Source organism: Triturus cristatus, chromosome 3_2 (assembly GCF_964204655.1).
Source record: "Triturus cristatus chromosome 3_2, aTriCri1.1, whole genome shotgun sequence".
NCBI lineage: Eukaryota > Metazoa > Chordata > Amphibia > Caudata > Salamandridae > Triturus > Triturus cristatus.
This window is the reverse complement of record NC_140584.1, coordinates 617,019,393-617,038,474: the sequence shown is the minus strand read 5'-3', so window position 1 is coordinate 617,038,474 and position 19,082 is coordinate 617,019,393. Positions and strand designations below refer to the sequence as shown.

General features: G+C 45.9%; 1 protein-coding gene across 1 annotated transcript in view; it reads left to right on the top strand.

Annotated features, from left to right (window-relative positions):
• DDB1 (damage specific DNA binding protein 1) overlaps positions 1 to 19,082 on the top strand; it is a 990,203-nt gene that overhangs the window by 399,626 nt on the left and 571,495 nt on the right. The window contains exon 11 of the mRNA XM_085648506.1: positions 145 to 220. Within this exon, the coding sequence (XP_085504632.1) occupies positions 145 to 220 (76 nt within the window). The remainder of the gene's footprint in view (positions 1 to 144; positions 221 to 19,082) is intronic.

The window sequence follows — 19,082 nt, the reverse complement described above, 5'->3', positions numbered from 1 at the left end:
TATATCTGTCCATCTTCACCCATTTTGCCAATCCATCCATAGGCTTCAACTTTGCTTGCCATCCTACCCTTTGCATATTATATGCCCTGGCACTCTTTACTGAATTAATTTAGTCGCTAATCTTGTCTTTGTTTTCATTCCCAGGTCTATGGCCTCTGCGATCAGATTCAAACCGGGACACAGATGACATGCTTGTTTTGTCCTTTGTTGGACAGACAAGGTTAGTTTATGCCGTGATGCTCAACTGAAACTAATCAATTCGCTTTGTATTTTGACTTTTTGCTTCAACCGAATAGAGTACTATTTTGTTTTTAATACAAACTGCTCTTCTTAGTAAGGCACATAGGTTATTTCAGTGTTACAGGCTTATTTTTACATACTAAATGTATGGCAAAGCCGCTACATGCTCTCCAGTTAAATGGGGCCCTAGTATGACTTGTTTCTATTTTTTCTGAGGTAAAAAAAATCCATATTTAATTTTGTTAAACGCAGGTGAGGTCCCTAGGTTGGACTGGTCTCGCTGTGTAATCAAATGATGTTGTTTGACATCCTATTTTTAAGGTTGAGCCTGAGCAGGCACACTTGCGCTGCTCTGCGAAACTTATTGTAGACGAGTAGTGCATAGAAGCCCTGCCCACACTCCGCCCAGGTTTGCCATTAGCTTGTCATTGTCTGTCCTAAATGTCGGCTTTTGATTCAGCAATAGGCTTAGTTCCTCCTTAGTATGCCGCATCTTCATTTGTCAACTTCAATGACGACTGGCCCCTTTACTTCAAGTGTTACACTGTAAGTGTTGTTTAGACTGTGAGTACTATTTTCTTTAATGTGGTTCTACTGCCTTCTCTAATCCCCCCCCCTCCTGCCCATTGTCCGTGACTTCTCGCCCCTGCTTGCCCATGTCCATGCCTCCCTCCGTTGTCAGTGATGACTACTGTTTGCAATGCAATAGGTCTCGCGTAAATGCGAGACCTATTGCATTGCAAAGGCTGGTCTTCCCTCACTGCAGTGACCCGGAGACCGAGCGAGCTTGTGTCTGGGCCGAGGCAGGTATAGCCACTATACTTTATTTTCCTATTGGATGTGGTATAATAGCCAGAGATGCCGACGATCGAACCAGGTCCGAGTCCCTGAGTCGCAAAACATCCTGTGATTCTGAGCAATTCACTTAATCTCCCGTGCCAAAAACAAATGAACGTGTTACATAACTGCTACTTATGTAAAGGGTGCCAATACCTTCGGGTCGAGTTTTCGCCATATAAAACGGCCCAAAAATTATTTTGCGTTATCTGTAGTCGGTAACACGGGCTGCTTCCAGGCTATGAGCTTTTCTCGCACTGTGATCCCCCGGAAGGTGGGTGAGCCATCAAAGAGCAACTTTAGGGGATATCGCGGCCCCCCAAGAACTTACAGGTTTTGTATGGCGCATTCAGACAGTTTTCGCTTTTAGTCAAGTACACATTGCATGCTGGGAATTTTATATTCACCCAGTCATCTGTAATAGTACAACTGAGCTACTTGCTGTTAAAAGAAGTCATTCCATGTGACTGTGTGTACCTGGTGGCCCTTGCAGCAAGTGCCCAGGGCTCGACACTGAACCCAAAGCAGCCCTAGCACGGTTTGTCAGACCATCAGCTCCCCTACTGTGCAAGGCCAGAGCAGCAAGCGACCCTTGTCATTACAAGGTGGTTTGAGAAGTCAGCCCAGAGCACTTAGACTGTCCCCTCCTCATTGTGCAGGTCGCCAGTACAGGCTCTCACACCTCACAACCTGAGATAAATGAAAAAAACGCAGATCATTTAAAATACTGCACTCTAATTTAGCTAGGATTTTACTGCTTTTGTTGTAGTGTACCTTGTTTGTTGGGCATTCTTGCAATATATTGCATGCACAATGAGGGTTACGTTGAGTTTTAGGTTGGTGAGATTTGGACTCTGTGTTGTGGGTTAGCTGGTTTTGAGTTTCATACCTGCCAACGTACAAAAGATTTTCACTGTGTGACGAGGGTGGGGGGCATGGTGCTGAGAGCTCACTAAGAAGTACTATGCCCCTCACCAAACCCCCTTCAAATAACAAGCATTTGCAATGCAATAGGTCTTGCATTTACGTGAGTTTAAGCTATTGGTATTGTAAATGAAAATGTTTTATTTGTTTCAAAAACCAAAACATAAATAAAAGGCATTGTCATTTACAATGCCAATAGCTCAAACTTGTGTAAATGCGAAACATGTTGCATTGCAAATGCGTGTTTATTGTTTGATATTCACTAATAAGCTTCGTCATTAGGTATTGTTTGGGTCCCACAATTCTGCAGTTCCGTATTTCTGTGCATAATTTACTATTACTTAACAGTCCTAATTTTAGTCCATCTGTGATGGACATGTTGTCCCAGCTCTTGTTCAAACTTGTAATTGAAATCTGCTTGCTAGCTGCCATTCACAAGTGCTGACCGTCAAAAGCTATCTTGCTTGTCTTCTGTCCATTCCACTGAACTCGTAGGACACACATTACATTAACTTTGCACTTGTCCACCACCGCCCTCTGGTCAAACAGATTAAACTTAAAGTATCAACAATATTACCTTTTTATTGCAAATAAATATTATGTAGGTGAATGTTTTCACTTTAAGCCCTTTCACAAAGGAGTTACTTGACTGCAGCTTGCCAGCACTTTTTTCGAACAAAAACACCACCAAATAAAATTTCTGGCTGGGTCATAATAGCCGGAGTTTTGGTTGGAGGGACACCTGCTGCTGGAAATTAATTTCGTCTTTGAACTTTGCCATAGTTTCATCTACTTTTTCTTTTCAATCTCTTGAGGCTAATGTAGAGTATTGCAAAACCAAAGGGGATGATGGACAGAGTGTTGAACATTGCAAGCACTCACCCCCAGTCAACTGATCTGGGTTTAATCCATCATCATTCTTTAGCTCACTCCGCCACCCCAGTTCAGATATGGCCATATGCAAATCAGTCAATAGTAATGTGGAGTATTGTCTGTTATCCCTTTCAGATTTTCATGATATCCACCCGAGATAAATTTAGTGAATTGCAGTGCATTTAAATTAAACTTATTTACGTAAGTTATAATATCCTTAGTTTGGCGTGGATGCAGCTCTCATAGATCTACATTGCACATGTCTACCTTAGTCTGATTGCAGGCCCTACTGATCTAACATAGAGGCACCCTGTTGATGGGCTGACAAGTGTGTCCTCAGTCTTCTGAGAAGAGTACTGAAGTCTAGCAAGTGAATACTTGGGCACCTACCTAGTGATGGACCTGTTTGCTCCAAGAAGCAAATCCTCCTGTGCTGGTGGGACTTACAAGAGACCTTTTGTGCACCTCCTTAGTCTGCCTTCTGCCAAAAGGCCAGAATCACATTGTTCTCAGAAGTGTGATCTACCCCCTTGAAGGGTCAACAATGCTGACTAATGGGGAACAGCTTTTCAGTGACACTTAGATTAGACAACTCTCTTGAACCCTTGGGTTGGGTCGATGAAGCACTTGTGAAGTTGTGTAAGGCAGCTAGACCTGCTCTCACACATGCCTCTGCTTTTGAGAGGGACCAGAAAATGTGCTTTATTTCTGTAGTGGGTCAGCAAGGGGAGAGTACCCTTACCTCCTTGGTGGGGGTGCATCTGTGGGTGGAAGGCTCCTGCCCTGCCATTATGTCTCATAACTGCCCCCTCAAACATGAAGAGATAAAGTGCTGCAATCTTGCACAAAGTGGGAGGAGAGTGGTCTTGCTGAACCTGCCATTCAGAAGGTTGACTGTGATTGCTGCTATCCGAAGGAACATTGAAATTTTGGTAAGAGATGCAGACACGACTAAGGGGAAGCAGCTGGAACACCAGATTGCCCTGGAGTTAACATTTGTACTGGGGAAGCCCAAGAGAAATAAGACTGAGATAGGAAATTAGCAGAGTATACATCTAGGCTTTCAATGTGCGCAGAACTCTTTCACACCATAGATTGGATCATGTATGCTTCCTTCAGTTATTTCTCTTAAGAAACTGAATACACCCAGAGGGACTTCAATGATAACTTTACACAAGAGGAAAAGTAAAACAAAACAATTTTATATTCTGTTAATAGCTTTAAAATGAATAGGCAGTGCTGCCCATTAACCTGCTTTAATGGTTTACAGCAAAAAACTGAAAAATCTCTGAATGACAGTTTACAAAATTTTAGTTACTTGTTTGGCATTAAACGTGACAATAGCTGGAAGCTGAGATGCTTATGTAGTTTTTGCTTGATTATTGCTGCTATTTCTAATTTCAGTGACAAGAAAGCTTTGCATGTCAGTCTTAGTTGTGTGTAGTAAAATTGGACCACATTGTCTACGACTATTTTCAGACATCATTTTCTCGCAAATGTATAGTCCTTAAACATAACACATGGTTAACCAGCTGTCATTTTCTATGGTATCCAATGAGAACAGTGGCAAAGCTATGCATAATGAGCCCCAATATTCCAACAGGTAATTTCTTTTTTTATCAATCTTTTTATTAAGAATAGAGGTATCAAGGGAAGGGGGAACAAAAGAGAAGGAAGTAGCTATGCATCAAAACAAAGCAATTCAGCACCGAGAGACAACATTCTGCAATTAGATCAGGTGACAATTTGATTGAGTAACTCAGCATTATCAATACAATGAGACTATTCGCCTTACTGTATCCCCTGCAAGTCTCTTGGCTCCCTTCTAGGGGGATATGGAGTTGTACACAGCCCTCTGCACGTGTCATTCCATTTACCCCATACTTTTTCCCACTTCTCGTGGCAGCCTCTTATTGGTATCAACAGTTTTTTTCTGCCACCATATAGGTGTCCATGTCGTTTTCCCAGTCTTTGAGGCACGGAGGTTTTGCCACTTCCCAATAGCGAGCTATTTCGCGTTTTGCGACAATCAGACCAAACTTGATCCATATTTTCCCCATTGTCGTAATAGATACATCCTCCCAGATATTCAGGAGGCACCGTTTTGGTGTTGGGGTTATCAATGCCTCTCATATCTCATTCATTTTTGTTACTACAGCCCTCCAGTAGGATTGTATGACATGGCATTCCCAAATAATATGGAAGAAGGTGCCCTTTTGATGGCAAAAACAGAGACAGTTCTCGGTGTGTGCTCTACCCACTTTCAAGAGTGTAGTGCAAGCGTAATAGACCCTATGCAGTATCTTCAGTTGGATCAACCTGAATCATGCCCTGATGACTAACTCTCTGGGTGAGGCAAGCACCTCTGACCGTTCATCCTCCTCTAAGCCACCTATGTCTGTTGCTCATTTGTCTCATAATTGTAAGACTACGTCAGACAGATTATTTGTTAGTTTTCTCTACATCAGTGAGGTCGCTTTGCGAGTCCTATGCTCATCGAGCAGTCTGTCTTCTAGTAGGGAGTGCTCTGGAATTTCACCGCCCGTGGCGATTGTCGATTGTAGTGTGTGTCTAATTTTTAGGTACCAGAAAAATTCTGAATCTGCAAAAACTATATTCCCTCTGGAGGTCTGCAATGGAAGCGTTGTGCCTCGCACCCACAAGTCGCCAATTTTAGATAGGCCCATGAGGTCCCATTTCTCAAATCCTGGTTATCTACCTATTGTCCCAACGGTCTTCGAGTCCCATAAGGGGGTAGTTTGCGTCAGTTTGTTCCAACACAGCGCGTTGTTGGCTGCATGCCAAACTTTAATTGTGTGTTGGATTCTGTTGCGCATTCGGTGACACCGCATATAGGACTGTTGGGTATCCGCCAGGACGCATTCTTCAACAGTCCATACGGATCGAAGGTTCGTCATCCAGTAGGTATACCCACTGGTTAATAGTTAAATGTGCGGCCCAGTAATACCTCTATATATCAGGTAAGGCAATCCCACCATCGTACCCCTCCAGTGTTAACTATTTAAGTGCAATGCGTGCTGAACCACCATCCCATAGCAGAGTCCGTAGCTCTGAATTTACTCCCCCAAAGTATTTCGCGGGGACTAGATATGGTGCATTGTGAAGTGCATTTAGTAAACGCGGTAGTGTCATCTTAAAAAGGGCCGCCCTCCCGAGGATGGAGAGCGGTTGAGACCTCCAATGTTGGATATCTGCCTTCATATGTTCCAGTGGTGTGATCAGGTTTTTAGTATGAGATAGGGCGGGGTCTGTGCTGGCAAAGATTCCCAAGTATGTGAAGCCTTCTACAGTTTTTTGGATGGCACAGCCTTGGGGGAGCACGGGTGGGTTTCGCGAAGTATAAATAGTAGAGATTTCCCCCAATTAATCGTGTAGCCAAACACTTTGCCAAAGTTCTCAATTATATTAGTAACTCAGACCAGGGAGCGTCTGGGATACACAAGGTAAAGAAGAATGTCATCCTCTTAAAGCGATATTCGGTCCTCCCACTGTGGGGCCCAGCGGATCCTCGCAATATAGGTTCCACTTGTATCCAAGCGGCGAGTGGCTCCAGAACCATGGCAAATAGAAGGGGGGAGAGCGGGCACCCCTGACACGTGCCACGCCACAATGCAAAGGTTTTGGAGGTTTCCCCATTTACCGCTACCTGGGCGAGGGGCTCAGTATATAGGAGACGCACCCAGCCGAGGAATCGTGGGCCAAACTCCAGTTTTAATAGCACTTCAAGGAGTTAAGGCCATTCTATGGCATCAAACGCCATCCGGGCATCCAGGGACAGGATCACAGCATCTTCCTGCATGAATTGCGCTCTGCCTAGTGGACCAGGGAGTCTCCTAAGATTAAGTGCAGTGCTTCTCCCCAGCATGAATCTGGATTGATCATGGTGGAACAGTCCCGTGATTACTTTTAAGAGATTGGAGGTGAGACTTTTTGTCAGTACTTTAGTTTCAACATTGAGTGATATGGGCCTATATGAGGCACAGTCTTCTGGGGGTTTCCCAGCTTTGTGAATGACTATGATTGTGGCCATGCGTTCCTCCCTCGGGAGGATTCCCCGATCCATACTTTCTTCCCACCTCCCCAGCAAATACTCAGCTAGTTTTGTGGCATTGTTTGTACAGCTCTACATGTAAGCCGGCTGGCCCTAAAGCTTTGCCCGTCTTCAGTCCGTGAACTGCCTGTATTATTTCCTCTTGGGTTATGTTTTCCTCAAGTAGGGACTTGTATGACATTGTAAGAGTCGGCAGTGGAAAGTCTTTTAGAGACTCATGGCACTATTCAGGGGTCACATCCCTGGACGGGGAGTATAGCTGTTTATAGTTTGTGGCAAACGCTTCTACTATCTCTACCTTGTCAGTTATGTCTTCGCCCTCTTTGGATTGCAGCTTGTGTACCAAGATATTTGTCCTTTCTTTCCTATCTAACCAGGTGATGAGCCTTCCAGCCTTGTCTCCATGTTTGTAGATTTGATGGAGAGTCTCTTTGGTTACCAATAGCCTCTCGCCTTGTGAGCTCATGGTATTCCATCTGCTTGAGGGTCAGTCTGTGGGCAGTCTCAGGGATGTTTGTGTTTATAAGTTGGGCCGCAAGTATGCTAATGTCTTTTCGTATAGCTTCGATTTGTGTTATTTTATGCCCTACCTCCAAGGATAGTCCTTGACCTGTTATGACTGGAGTGTATGCCTCCCATTGCACCAAGGCCTCATTCTCTGTAAAATACTGTTCGGTGGCTGTTAAAATTTCCTTTCGAATGGTTGGGGTTTTGAGTAGTTGTGGGTTCAACTTCATGTTTTGGTGAAGGTGTAATTTTGCCCCCCCATATGGGTGCATGATCTGAGATACCCCATGGTAGAGGTCTAATGGTACAGTAATGCGGCAAGTCTTGAGACAGCGTCAGTTGATGGTCTATTCTGAAGAGGGAGCCGTGTGCTCTTAAGTAGAACGTGTTTTGTTGCTCCCCAGGGTGAAGGTCTCGCCATATATTGATTAAGCCCATGGCGTTACAGAGCACACTGTCTGGGAGGGCCAACCAATGTTTGCTCAGCTCCTTCATAGAGGTATCTTGGAGTACTGGCGGGCAATATACGCCGATAAGGTTGGATGTTTCCTCCGATGTACCCGAGACAACCACATAGCGACCTTGTGTGTCAATGTGAGTGGTATGAGTTTGGAATACCAGTGTTTTTTTTAACTAGTACTCCCACCCCACAAGAGCCTGATGTATAGCTGGTGTGAGCCAGCATTCGATGTCCCCATCGATCTAGTGCTTTGCTCTTGTCAGTCATATGTGTCTCTTGAAGGAAGACAACGCTAGGCGAATTATGTGTTCGAGGCATATGAGCTGCAGATCACACACTGAGGATAAGATCGCCATCTGGTGTTGGGCTCGGATGATTGCAGGTTGTTGTTGTCTTCGGAAGAAGCCTTTGGTCACGAGGTTGGTGACTCCTCCCCTGGACAACAGTGCGCATGGGCATCCACTCCATCGTCAGATTGTTTTTTTCCGCCATTGGGTTCGGATGAACTTTTTCCGCTCCAGCAGAAAACTTCTAGCAATCATTTTAAATACTTTATCTTCATTCCATCGACGTCGAACTCAACTCGGACCGGTTCCGCAAGCGGCTGATGGACAGGACACCCTTCAAAAAATGCCCCCAGTGTGGAGCGAAGTTCCCCCACAGTGACCACCACGAGGTTTGTAACCTCTGCCTGTCGCCGGAACACAACGAGTCCACCTGTCCAGCTTGTTCCGCTTTCCGTTCGAAGAAGACCCTCCGGGACCGAAGAGCTCGACGCCATATTATGGCCAAACCAGCTCCAGAACCGGAGGACATCTTTGCTCAAGATGTTCCCGAAGACGACACCGAAGATCTCGAGATCGTGTCCGAGGCCGACGATTCCGATGACCTCATCACTCCAGGGCAGCGTGTGAGTACCACCCCCCCTGCCCCTGCCCCATCCAAAAAAGCATTGGTCAAGACTCCGCCAGTTGGGCCCAGTCGCGACCGGAAATCCTCTTCAGAAGCCCCGCCCTCGGGCCCGGCTCCGAAGACATCTAAGCCTGTGGGTGGCTCGGGCTCGAGCAAACCTCACCTGATTGTGCCTTTAACACCCTCGGCACCCAAACACCCACTGTCGGCACCGAAACAGGCTCCAAGACCGAAATCTCCTTCGGCACAGAAACGTTCCTCGGCACCGAAGTCTCCACCGGCACCGAAACGTTCTTCAACATCGATGCCTGAAAGTCCATCGGCACCGAAAACTCAGTCGGCACCGAAAACTCAGTCGGCACCGAAAACTCAGTCGGCACCGAAAACTCAGTCGGCACCGAAAACTCAGTCGGCACCGAAAACTCAGTCGGCACCGAAAACTCAGTCGGCACCGAAAACTCAGTCGGCACCGAAAACTCAGTCGGCACCGAAAACTCAGTCGGCACCGAAAACTCAGTCGGCACCGAAAACTCAGTCGGCACCGAAAACTCAGTCGGCACCGAAAACTCAGTCGGCACCGAAAACTCAGTCGGCACCGAAAACTCAGTCGGCACCGAAAACTCAGTCGGCACCGAAAACTCAGTCGGCACCGAAAACTCAGTCGGCACCGAAAACTCAGTCGGCACCGAAAACTCAGTCGGCACCGAAAACTCAGTCGGCACCGAAAACTCAGTCGGCACCGAAAACTCAGTCGGCACCGAAAACTCAGTCGGCACCGAAAACTCAGTCGGCACCGAAAACTCAGTCGGCACCGAAAACTCAGTCGGCACCGAAAACTCAGTCGGCACCGAAAACTCAGTCGGCACCGAAAACTCAGTCGGCACCGAAAACTCAGTCGGCACCGAAAACTCAGTCGGCACCGAAAACTCAGTCGGCACCGAAAACTCAGTCGGCACCGAAAACTCAGTCGGCACCGAAAACTCAGTCGGCACCGAAAAATCCATCGGACCCGAAAAAATCATCGACGCCGAAAACTTCGTCCCCGCCGAAAAAAGCTCATAAAGACCCGAAGCGGACACCGCAGCCACCACCTTCGGAGCCAGATGAACTTTTTCGACCAGATCCTACTCAAAAGCGGATCTACATCAATCCTAACACGGGACATGTGACTGCCATCCCATATAAAAAGCAGAAGCTGGACACTACACCTCCCCCAGCTCCCATACGGAAAAAGGACTGTGCTACTTCACCACTTCGTCCTTCCTCTCCTGTTTTACCTCCTAACCCGTCCCCCCCTCCTCCTCCTGATTCTCCTTTACCTTTACCTTTACCATCTCCCTATCATTCACCTCCTCCACAGGATGATAATGATGATTTAGGGGGAGGGGCGGACCCTGATTTATTTAATGATCCTGTTGATCCAAACGACCCTTTTACGTTCCCAGACCCAGCACCCATGGATGACTGGTCTTATCCTATACCTGACATGCCTGACCCCACTACCTACCCCTCCAAGCCCTCCCCTCCTGATGACCACCTAGGGTTCGGCCAACTTATAAATAGGGCAGCAACATTCCACGGCGTCACAATGCACACAGACGCCCTTGAAGAGGACTTTCTCCTTGATACCTTTGAGCAGTCACAAAAGACTGTTCACATACTGCCCATGATCAAAGGGGTTATAAAGCATGCTACTGAAGTCTTTAAGGACCCTGTTCGAGCTAGGGTTCTCAACCCACGCATCGAAAAAAAGTACCGACCAGCCCCGCAAGACCCTGCATACATTAAGGCCCAGCTCCCTTTAGACTCCTTAGTCGTATCAAATGCCAGGAAGCGCGCTAACTCACAGACAACTGGAGAAACGCCTCCCCCAGACAAAGAGTCTAAGCTTTTAGAAGCCTCAGGCAAACGGGTCGCCGCGCAGGCGGCTAACCATTGGCGTATTGCGAATACCCAGGCCCTGTTAGCCAGGTATGATAGAGCGCATTATGACCAACTTGAGGACCTTATGCAACATCTGCCTGAACCCTTTAAGTCCCAGGCCTCTGACCTCATCCAAGAAGGCAAATTAATATCTAATGCCTCCATTAAATGCGCCTTAAATGCAGCAGACACTGCTTCTAGAGCGGTCAATACTAGCGTCTTACTCAGACGACATGCCTGGCTCCGTATTTCCGGTTTTAAACCGGAGGTTCAAACCGCAATTCTAGCTCAACCTTTCAACCAAGAGCAGCTATTTGGCCCTGCAGTGGATACTGCATTAGAAAAAATGAAAAAGGATAATGAAACTGCCAAGTCTATGGGAGCACTGCAGTCTCATCAAAACCGGGGTTCCTTTCGTCGCTCCTTTTATAGAGGAGGCTCCAAAAACACATCAACTGAGACCACGTCCACCTTTAAAAATTCTGGACAAACATCCCCTAACAGAGGTTATTTCCGGGGAGGTTATAGGGGAAACAATAACAAAGGTCGAGGGCGGGGCAACAACAACAACACCCGCACCTCACCAGCCACCAAACAGTGACTTGCCACCACTCCCCCCAGACCATTCCACTCCGGTCGGGGGGCGACTCCAACAATTCCTACCTGTCTGGACTTCCATCACCACAGACAGGTGGGTAAGACAAATTATCCAGTCTGGCTACTGCCTCGAACTCATACAATCCCCCCCAAACATACCGCCCAAACAACGTCCAATGTCCTCGCATCATCTCTCTCTCCTCAAACAAGAAGTTCAATCCCTGTTACAAAAACATGCGATAGAACCAGTCCCCCTTCAACATCAGGGAAAAGGGGTATATTCTCTATACTTCCTCATTCCCAAAAAGGACAAAACACTAAGGCCCATACTGGATCTCAGACTACTAAACCAGTATATACATTCGGATCATTTTCATATGACCACTCTCCAACAAGTCCTCCCACTTTTACAACAGGGAGACTTCCTCGCCACATTGGACCTCAAGGACGCATACTTTCACATCCCTATGCATCCCGCTCACAGAAAATATCTACGATTTGTGGTAGATGGGCAACACTATCAATTTACAGTTCTCCCATTCGGAGTAACAACGGCACCCAGAGTGTTCACCAAGTGCCTAGCAGTCGTGGCAGCGCATCTCAGAAGACAACAGATCCATGTCTTCCCCTATCTGGACGATTGGCTCATAAAAGCCAATACATACCAAAAATGCGTTCTCCACACTCATCGCACGATTCAAACTCTCCACGATTTGGGATTCACTATCAACTACCCCAAATCCCACCTACAACCTTCCCACTTACATCAGTATCTAGGAGCAACCATAGATACATCCAAAGCCATTGCCTATCCCAGCACTGCCAGGATAGCCAGTATACAAAATCTCATCTCTCAATTTCAAACTCATCCATCTCTTCCAGCAAGAGTGTTCATGCAGCTCCTAGGCATGATGGCGTCATGCATCTCCATAGTCCCACACGCACGACTTCAAATGCGTCCCTTACAGGAATGCTTAGCACAACAGTGGAACCAAGCTCACGGACAACTTACCGATCTGGTGTTGGTGGACAGTCGCTCACTTCGCTCACTGAAATGGTGGAACACCATCAACCTGTCCAAAGGGAGACCGTTCTTAGAGCCTCTTCCACAAGTTGTGCTAACTACAGACGCATCTCTCACGGGGTGGGGAGCCCACCTCCTTCACCATACCACTCAGGGCAGATGGACCAGTCAACAAAAACTGCTCCACATCAACCACCTGGAACTCTTAGCAGTGTTCCTAGCACTAAAATCCTTTCAAATTCACATAAAGAACAAAACTGTCCTCATACGCACAGACAACATGACGACAATGTATTATATACAGAAACAGGGAGGGACACACTCTCTCCAACTGTCCCAACTGGCACAGCAAATCTGGAGATGGGCAATTCCCCAAAACATCTACCTGTTAGCAGAACATCTCCCAGGGATCCACAATCAAGTGGCCGACCTCCTAAGTCGCCACACACAACAGATCCACGAATGGGAACTACACCCCAAGGTTCTACTCCCCTTCTTCCAAAAGTGGGGACAACCAGACATAGACCTGTTCGCCACTCCCGAAAACACAAAATGCCCAACCTTCGCCGCCAGGTTTCCACACCCACAGTCGAAGGGCAATGCCCTATGGATGAACTGGTCAGGCAGATTTGCGTACGCCTTTCCGCCTCTCCCACTAGTTCCATTTGTGGTACGCAAACTGAAACAACAGTCACTAACACTAATACTAGTGGCTCCCACTTGGGCACGTCAACCGTGGTTCACCACACTTCTGGAACTATCTTTAGTTCCACATCAAAAGCTACGCCTCTCCCCGGATCTGTTAACCCAGAACCATGGAGAAATCAGACACCCAGATCCTCAAACACTGAACCTAGCGATCTGGCTCCTGAGGTCTTAGAGTTCGGTTACCTCAATCTCCCTCCAGACTGTATGAATATCATAAAAGAAGCCAGACGCCCTACTACTAGAGCGTGTTATGCCGCTAAATGGAAACGATTTGCCATCTACTGCGCTAATAATGACATACATCCTTTGGATGCTTCCATCCAAAACATCATTTGCTATCTACTACACTTGCAAAGATGCAATCTAGCGTATTCCTCTATACGTTTACACCTAGCAGCCTTGGCAGCCTACTTGCAAAATAGGCAACACCTGTCCCTTTTTAAGGTACCAGCCATCAAAGCGTTTATGGAAGGTCTCAAAAGAATTCTTCCTCCAAGATTGCCACCTGCACCAGTGTGGAATCTCAATGTGGTTCTAACAAGACTCATGGGTCCCCCATTTGAACCTATGCACAAATGTGAATTGCAATTCCTAACATGGAAGGTAGCTTTCCTTATCGCAATCACTTCCCTGCGCAGAGTAAGTGAAATACAAGCCCTTACACTTGAGGAACCTTTCTTACAACTACACCGTAACAAAGTGGTTCTTAGGACAAACCCTAAATTTCTTCCAAAAGTGATTTCCCCTTTCCACCTTAACCAATCAGTAGAACTACCGGTCTTTTACCCAAATCCAGACTCGGTAGCCGAAAGGGCCTTACATACCTTAGATGTCAAAAGAGCCTTGCTTTATTACATCGACAGGACAAAACCTTTTCGAAAGACAAAACAACTCTTTGTTGCTTTCGCGCCACCACACAAAGGCAACCCGATCTCCAAATCAGGAATAGCCCGGTGGATAGTTAAATGCATCCAAATATGCTACCTCAAGGCTAAACGTACACTTACAGTTCCCCCTAGGGCGCACTCCACGCGTAAAATAGGGGCTTCTATGGCCTTCTTAGGCAATATTCCCTTAGAAGACATTTGCAAGGCAGCCACATGGTCTACCACGCATACCTTCACTAAACACTATTGTGTTGACGTGCAGGCCAAACAACAGGCCTCCGTGGGCCAGGCTGTCCTAAAAACTTTATTTCAAGCTGCTGCAACGGATACAGGCGACCACCGCTAAGGGGAGCACTGCTGTATAATCTATCCTCAGTGTGTGATCTGCAGCTCATATGCCTCGAACGGAATATGCTACTTACCAGTATGCATCTGTTCTTGGCATGTAGAGCTGCAGAGTCACACACGCCCGCCCGCCTCCCCGGGACCTGTATCTGTTCCAGCATCCGTCTTACTTAGACATTATACATGGACATCCTTTCTTTCTTTTCTATACACTCCATCTTTTCCCATCATGGCGAAAAACAATCTGACGATGGAGTGGATGCCCATGCGCACTGTTGTCCAGGGGAGGAGTCACCAACCTCGTGACCAAAGGCTTCTTCCGAAGACAACAACAACCTGCAATCATCCGAGCCCAACACCAGATGGCGATCTTATCCTCAGTGTGTGACTCTGCAGCTCTACATGCCAAGAACAGATGCATACTGGTAAGTAGCATATTCCTTTATGTATTGTAGCACAATTCCTCGCTTTATTTTGTCACCCAACCCATTGACGTTCCATGACAATATACGCAATTGAGCTTTGTCTATTGTATCCAGCATGGGTGTCTCATATTGGTGTCTGGGCATGTGTTATCAGTTGCCCCCGATCGTCTTATGCTGCTGTGCATCATGTGTAATGAGACTCTGAATGTTAGCTGCTCGGTGTATGAAAAACGGAACGGAACCAATAACAAGTTGCCAACATTATCCCCCCTCCCTACCTCCCTGCAACGCGGGCACAAGTCTGCCCTCTACCCCAACTATGCAGAACACCTTTCATCCCTTAATAATGATACAACTAACTCTGCATATGGGAAACAGCGGTAGCCTCTCCCCTGTCCAGCCAACCCAACTGCATAACGTTTTTCCAGCATTCCACAGAGTATGCAGTTCTTACTCAGGTAATTTTGGAGTGGGTAGAGCCCTCCATGCCCCCACTACAGTTTGTCCCTTGTTGATAGCTTCTCTTCTCATCGGTGTGACCTGTTTCGCCGGTGACTCTTGTCGGCTCCAGGTGCCCTTCTCCATCCCTCAAGCCACTCCCAAGCCACTTACGGCGAAACAAAGTACCATGTTTTATCTGCAGACTCTCGACCCAGAGGTCCAGAAATGTGTCTGGTGGTGGCAGCTGGTGAACAGCCTTTCAGCCTGGGCAATAGTGTTAGGTCATTTTTCAGGGGGCATCTCTAAGATGCCCTCTGTGTGCATTTTTCATTTTTCATTTGATCCCACACTGTCATCAGTGTGGGTTTAATGTGCTGAGATGTTTGATACCAAACTTCCCAGTTTTCAGTAAAGTCATTATGGTACTCTGGAGTTCGTAATGACAAACTCCCAGCACCATATACTCTTAATGGAATTACTACACTTAGTGTCTAAGAATTGGCTTAGACACTGTAGGGGTACAGGGCTCATGCACCTGTACCCTCACCACTGGTATAGTGCACCCAGCTAGAGGGGTGGTTGACCTATGCCAGGGCAGTGGGATGTGGTCATGGCACACAAGAATGTGTGCCTTGCGGACTCTTCACTTTGTTCTGCACCAAAACATGCAGCCTGCAAAGGCAGTGTCTATCTACAGGTACAGGGCCTCTAAGGGCCTATAAGCGCTGCAGCCCTTAGAGGCCTTCTCTGGTCACAGTGTCCTGTGTACCTGTGGTACCATTTACCAGGGGCTGACCTGTGGCCAGAGAGTGGCAATTGTGTTTTGTTTTCAATGCAGTTTTAGGGAAAGAACATAGGCCCTGGGTTCCTGTTTGGCAGGAGCCCAGGGTACACTCAAAGTACATCAGCAGTTCAGCAAAAAGTGGGGGCAACCAAGCAAAAAGAGGTCACTTTCTTACATTCTGCACCAAGCTCTTGAGATCTAGCACATTCTTCAGTTCCCGCCAAGCCTTTCAGAACCGAGGCAGCAGCCTCCTCCATCTCTTTCTGTGCTGGAAAAGAAATAATCTAAAATCTTGATTCCGAAATCGACCGAATTGAAACCCTTGAAGCATTTTTCGGTTTGTCTCAGGTCGAGCAAATTCTGGAGAAAATTGACATAAAACAAACACAGAGCACAGGGTGAATCATAGCCTCACCTTCTCCTAAGAGGCAGTTGACATTTGAGGAGGACTTGAACATTCCAGTACTTACCAAAAAATACAAAGCTACAAGCCCTGCGCATGATCCTACGCCACCTCCTCCACCATCACCACGCTCCTTCTCCACATCAAGACCCTCTAGATCACACACCTGCAGGTTGACCAACAGGGGATTTATGAGAACCATTAGGGGAGCCAGATCATCGGGATGTTTATGCTAAAGACCCCATAACTCCCAATGACCCAGATTTTTAACCAGCTCGCCGTTCACTACCTGAAGATGCCAGTGCTTACTAACAAGTAATTGCCAGGGCAGCTACCAGTCATGTAGTCCAACCTTACAGAGAATCTTTGGAACACGGCTTCCTTTTTGGCACATTGTCATCCACCCATAAGGACACCCAATTTCTGCCCATACTTCCAGGCATGTTATGGCACGCGGGCGACATATTTAAAGAAAGTTATAACCACACAGATTGGTACAAAATATCAAGCGGCTCCCCCTGACCCTCTTTGTATACATAGCTAGGTCCCACCAGACTCTAATTTAGCTACATCAGCTTGTAAACAATCAAATAGTCTGATGCTGCTGGAAAACAGGTTTCAGTTCAAGCAGCCAATCATTGATTTATTGCTAACTCCCAAGCCCTACTTGCACGTTACGATAGGGCCCACTGGGATGAAATAGAAGAACTGCTGCAGTATCTCCAAGGGGAACGCAAAAAAATGGGCCGACAAATCGTTAGCAAAGGTCAGGCCATCACCAATAATTCAATCCGATGTGGCTGAAATGCAGCAGACAGTCGCTATAGGGATCAACACCAGTATATTGCTCAGAAGGCAAGCCTAGCTCAGGTTTTTAATCAGAGGTACAAAAAGCAGTTATTAACATGCCTTTTTCTAAGGAGCATTTATTTGGCCCTCAAGGGAACTCTACTTTAGACAAAATGAATAAGGACACTGACACTGCAAAAGCAATGGGAGCACTCAAAACTCCTACACCTTACGGTTCCTTTTGCTGCCCAGGCTACAAGGGCGAATACAAGTTCTTTGCCACAAATGCCTTCACTTCCCAACCAAAGCAGGGACAATCCACCTATAGAAAAGCATTTTACAAAGGCTCCTTTATAGGCAATAACAATTCAGGTAGGAGTATTCAACACTTGGTGCAGCTTCCACCCCAAGCAGTGACTGCTCTATCCTTTCTCCGATCACTTAATAACTGTTGGGGGAAGGCTACAATCCTTTCACCCGGTCTTGGAAACCATCACAACATACCAATGGGTACTAGCCTTTATCCAACATGGCTACTGTCTGAAGCTCATTACCACACTTCCCAACATACCACCTCCTAATCAGACTATCACAAGATCCCTTAACTCTTCTGAAACAAGAAGTCCAAACCCCTCTTATCAAAAGAGCTATAAAACCAGTTATTCTACATCAACAAGTCACAGGAATACATTCCCTGTACTTTCTAATACCAAAGGAGAACGGGTCACTGAGAGCAATTCTAGATCTCAGACCTGTCAACTGCCACAACCTATCAGAACATTTTCACATGGTCACTCTACAAGAGGCCAATCTACTTTTGCAGATGAGTGACTTTATGGCCACTTTGGACCTAAAGGATTCCTAATTCCATTTACTCCTTCATCAAGCTTGTTGCAAATACCTCAGGTTTGTCATAGCAGGAAGACACTACTATTTCAAGGTTCTTCCCTTCTGTGTCACTACTGCACTAAGGGTTTTTACAAAATGGCTAACAGTAGTTGCACATAACCATACAAATTATACCGTATTCCTAAAAGTAATGAAAAACCAAACAAATTATAAAAATGAATAGAAAAATGGAAAATAAGAAAATAAGGCCCTTATACAAAAAACAACTTTAATCATCAGCATAAAATATTCTTAAATAAAATATACTGCTCAGACATACAAGCTGGTACAAATAATCAATTCAATAAACCTAGAACATATTGGGCAAATTAAGTTGCGTGAATTGTACCAGTAACGTCTGGGAACCCCCCTGAAGATTGATACGTCTGGGATTTTTGTCAGACCAAGCAGGATGTGTATAATTATACTGCCCTAAGTTATTGAATTCTTAAGCAAATGGAAGCTGAATTTTAAGAGCTCACATTTCTTATCTATATAACTCTAGAATTCAACCGATACACTAGCACGGATATAAACTGTACCCTAGATTGTATCAAGGATTTAATTACTTGGTGAGATGCTCAGCTATCTAATTGTCCTGATGATGACCATGTACTTGTGACAAAGGTCGAAACGCCGTCGACGCATTTGTGGCCACAATTCATAGAGGACACATTGTTCTGTGTGTTGAAGTCCCAGTGTTGTTTTGGAACTCCGACTTTTATGTAAGTCTCTGTTTGTGTACGCCATTTTTGTCTGGTTTTATATGTTTATTGAATTGATTATTTGTACCAGCTTGTATGTCTGAGCAGTATATTTTATTTAAGAATATTTTATGCTGATGATTAAAGTTGTTTTTTGTATAAGGGCCTTATTTTCTTATTTTCCATTTTTCTATTCATTTTTATAATTTGTTTGGTTTTTCATTACTTTTAGGAATACGGTATAATTTGTATGGTTATGTGTTGATCATATATATTTTTTATATGTTGATTATTTTGTAAACACTGTGAACCATTGTTAGGATACATTAGTGATTGCCC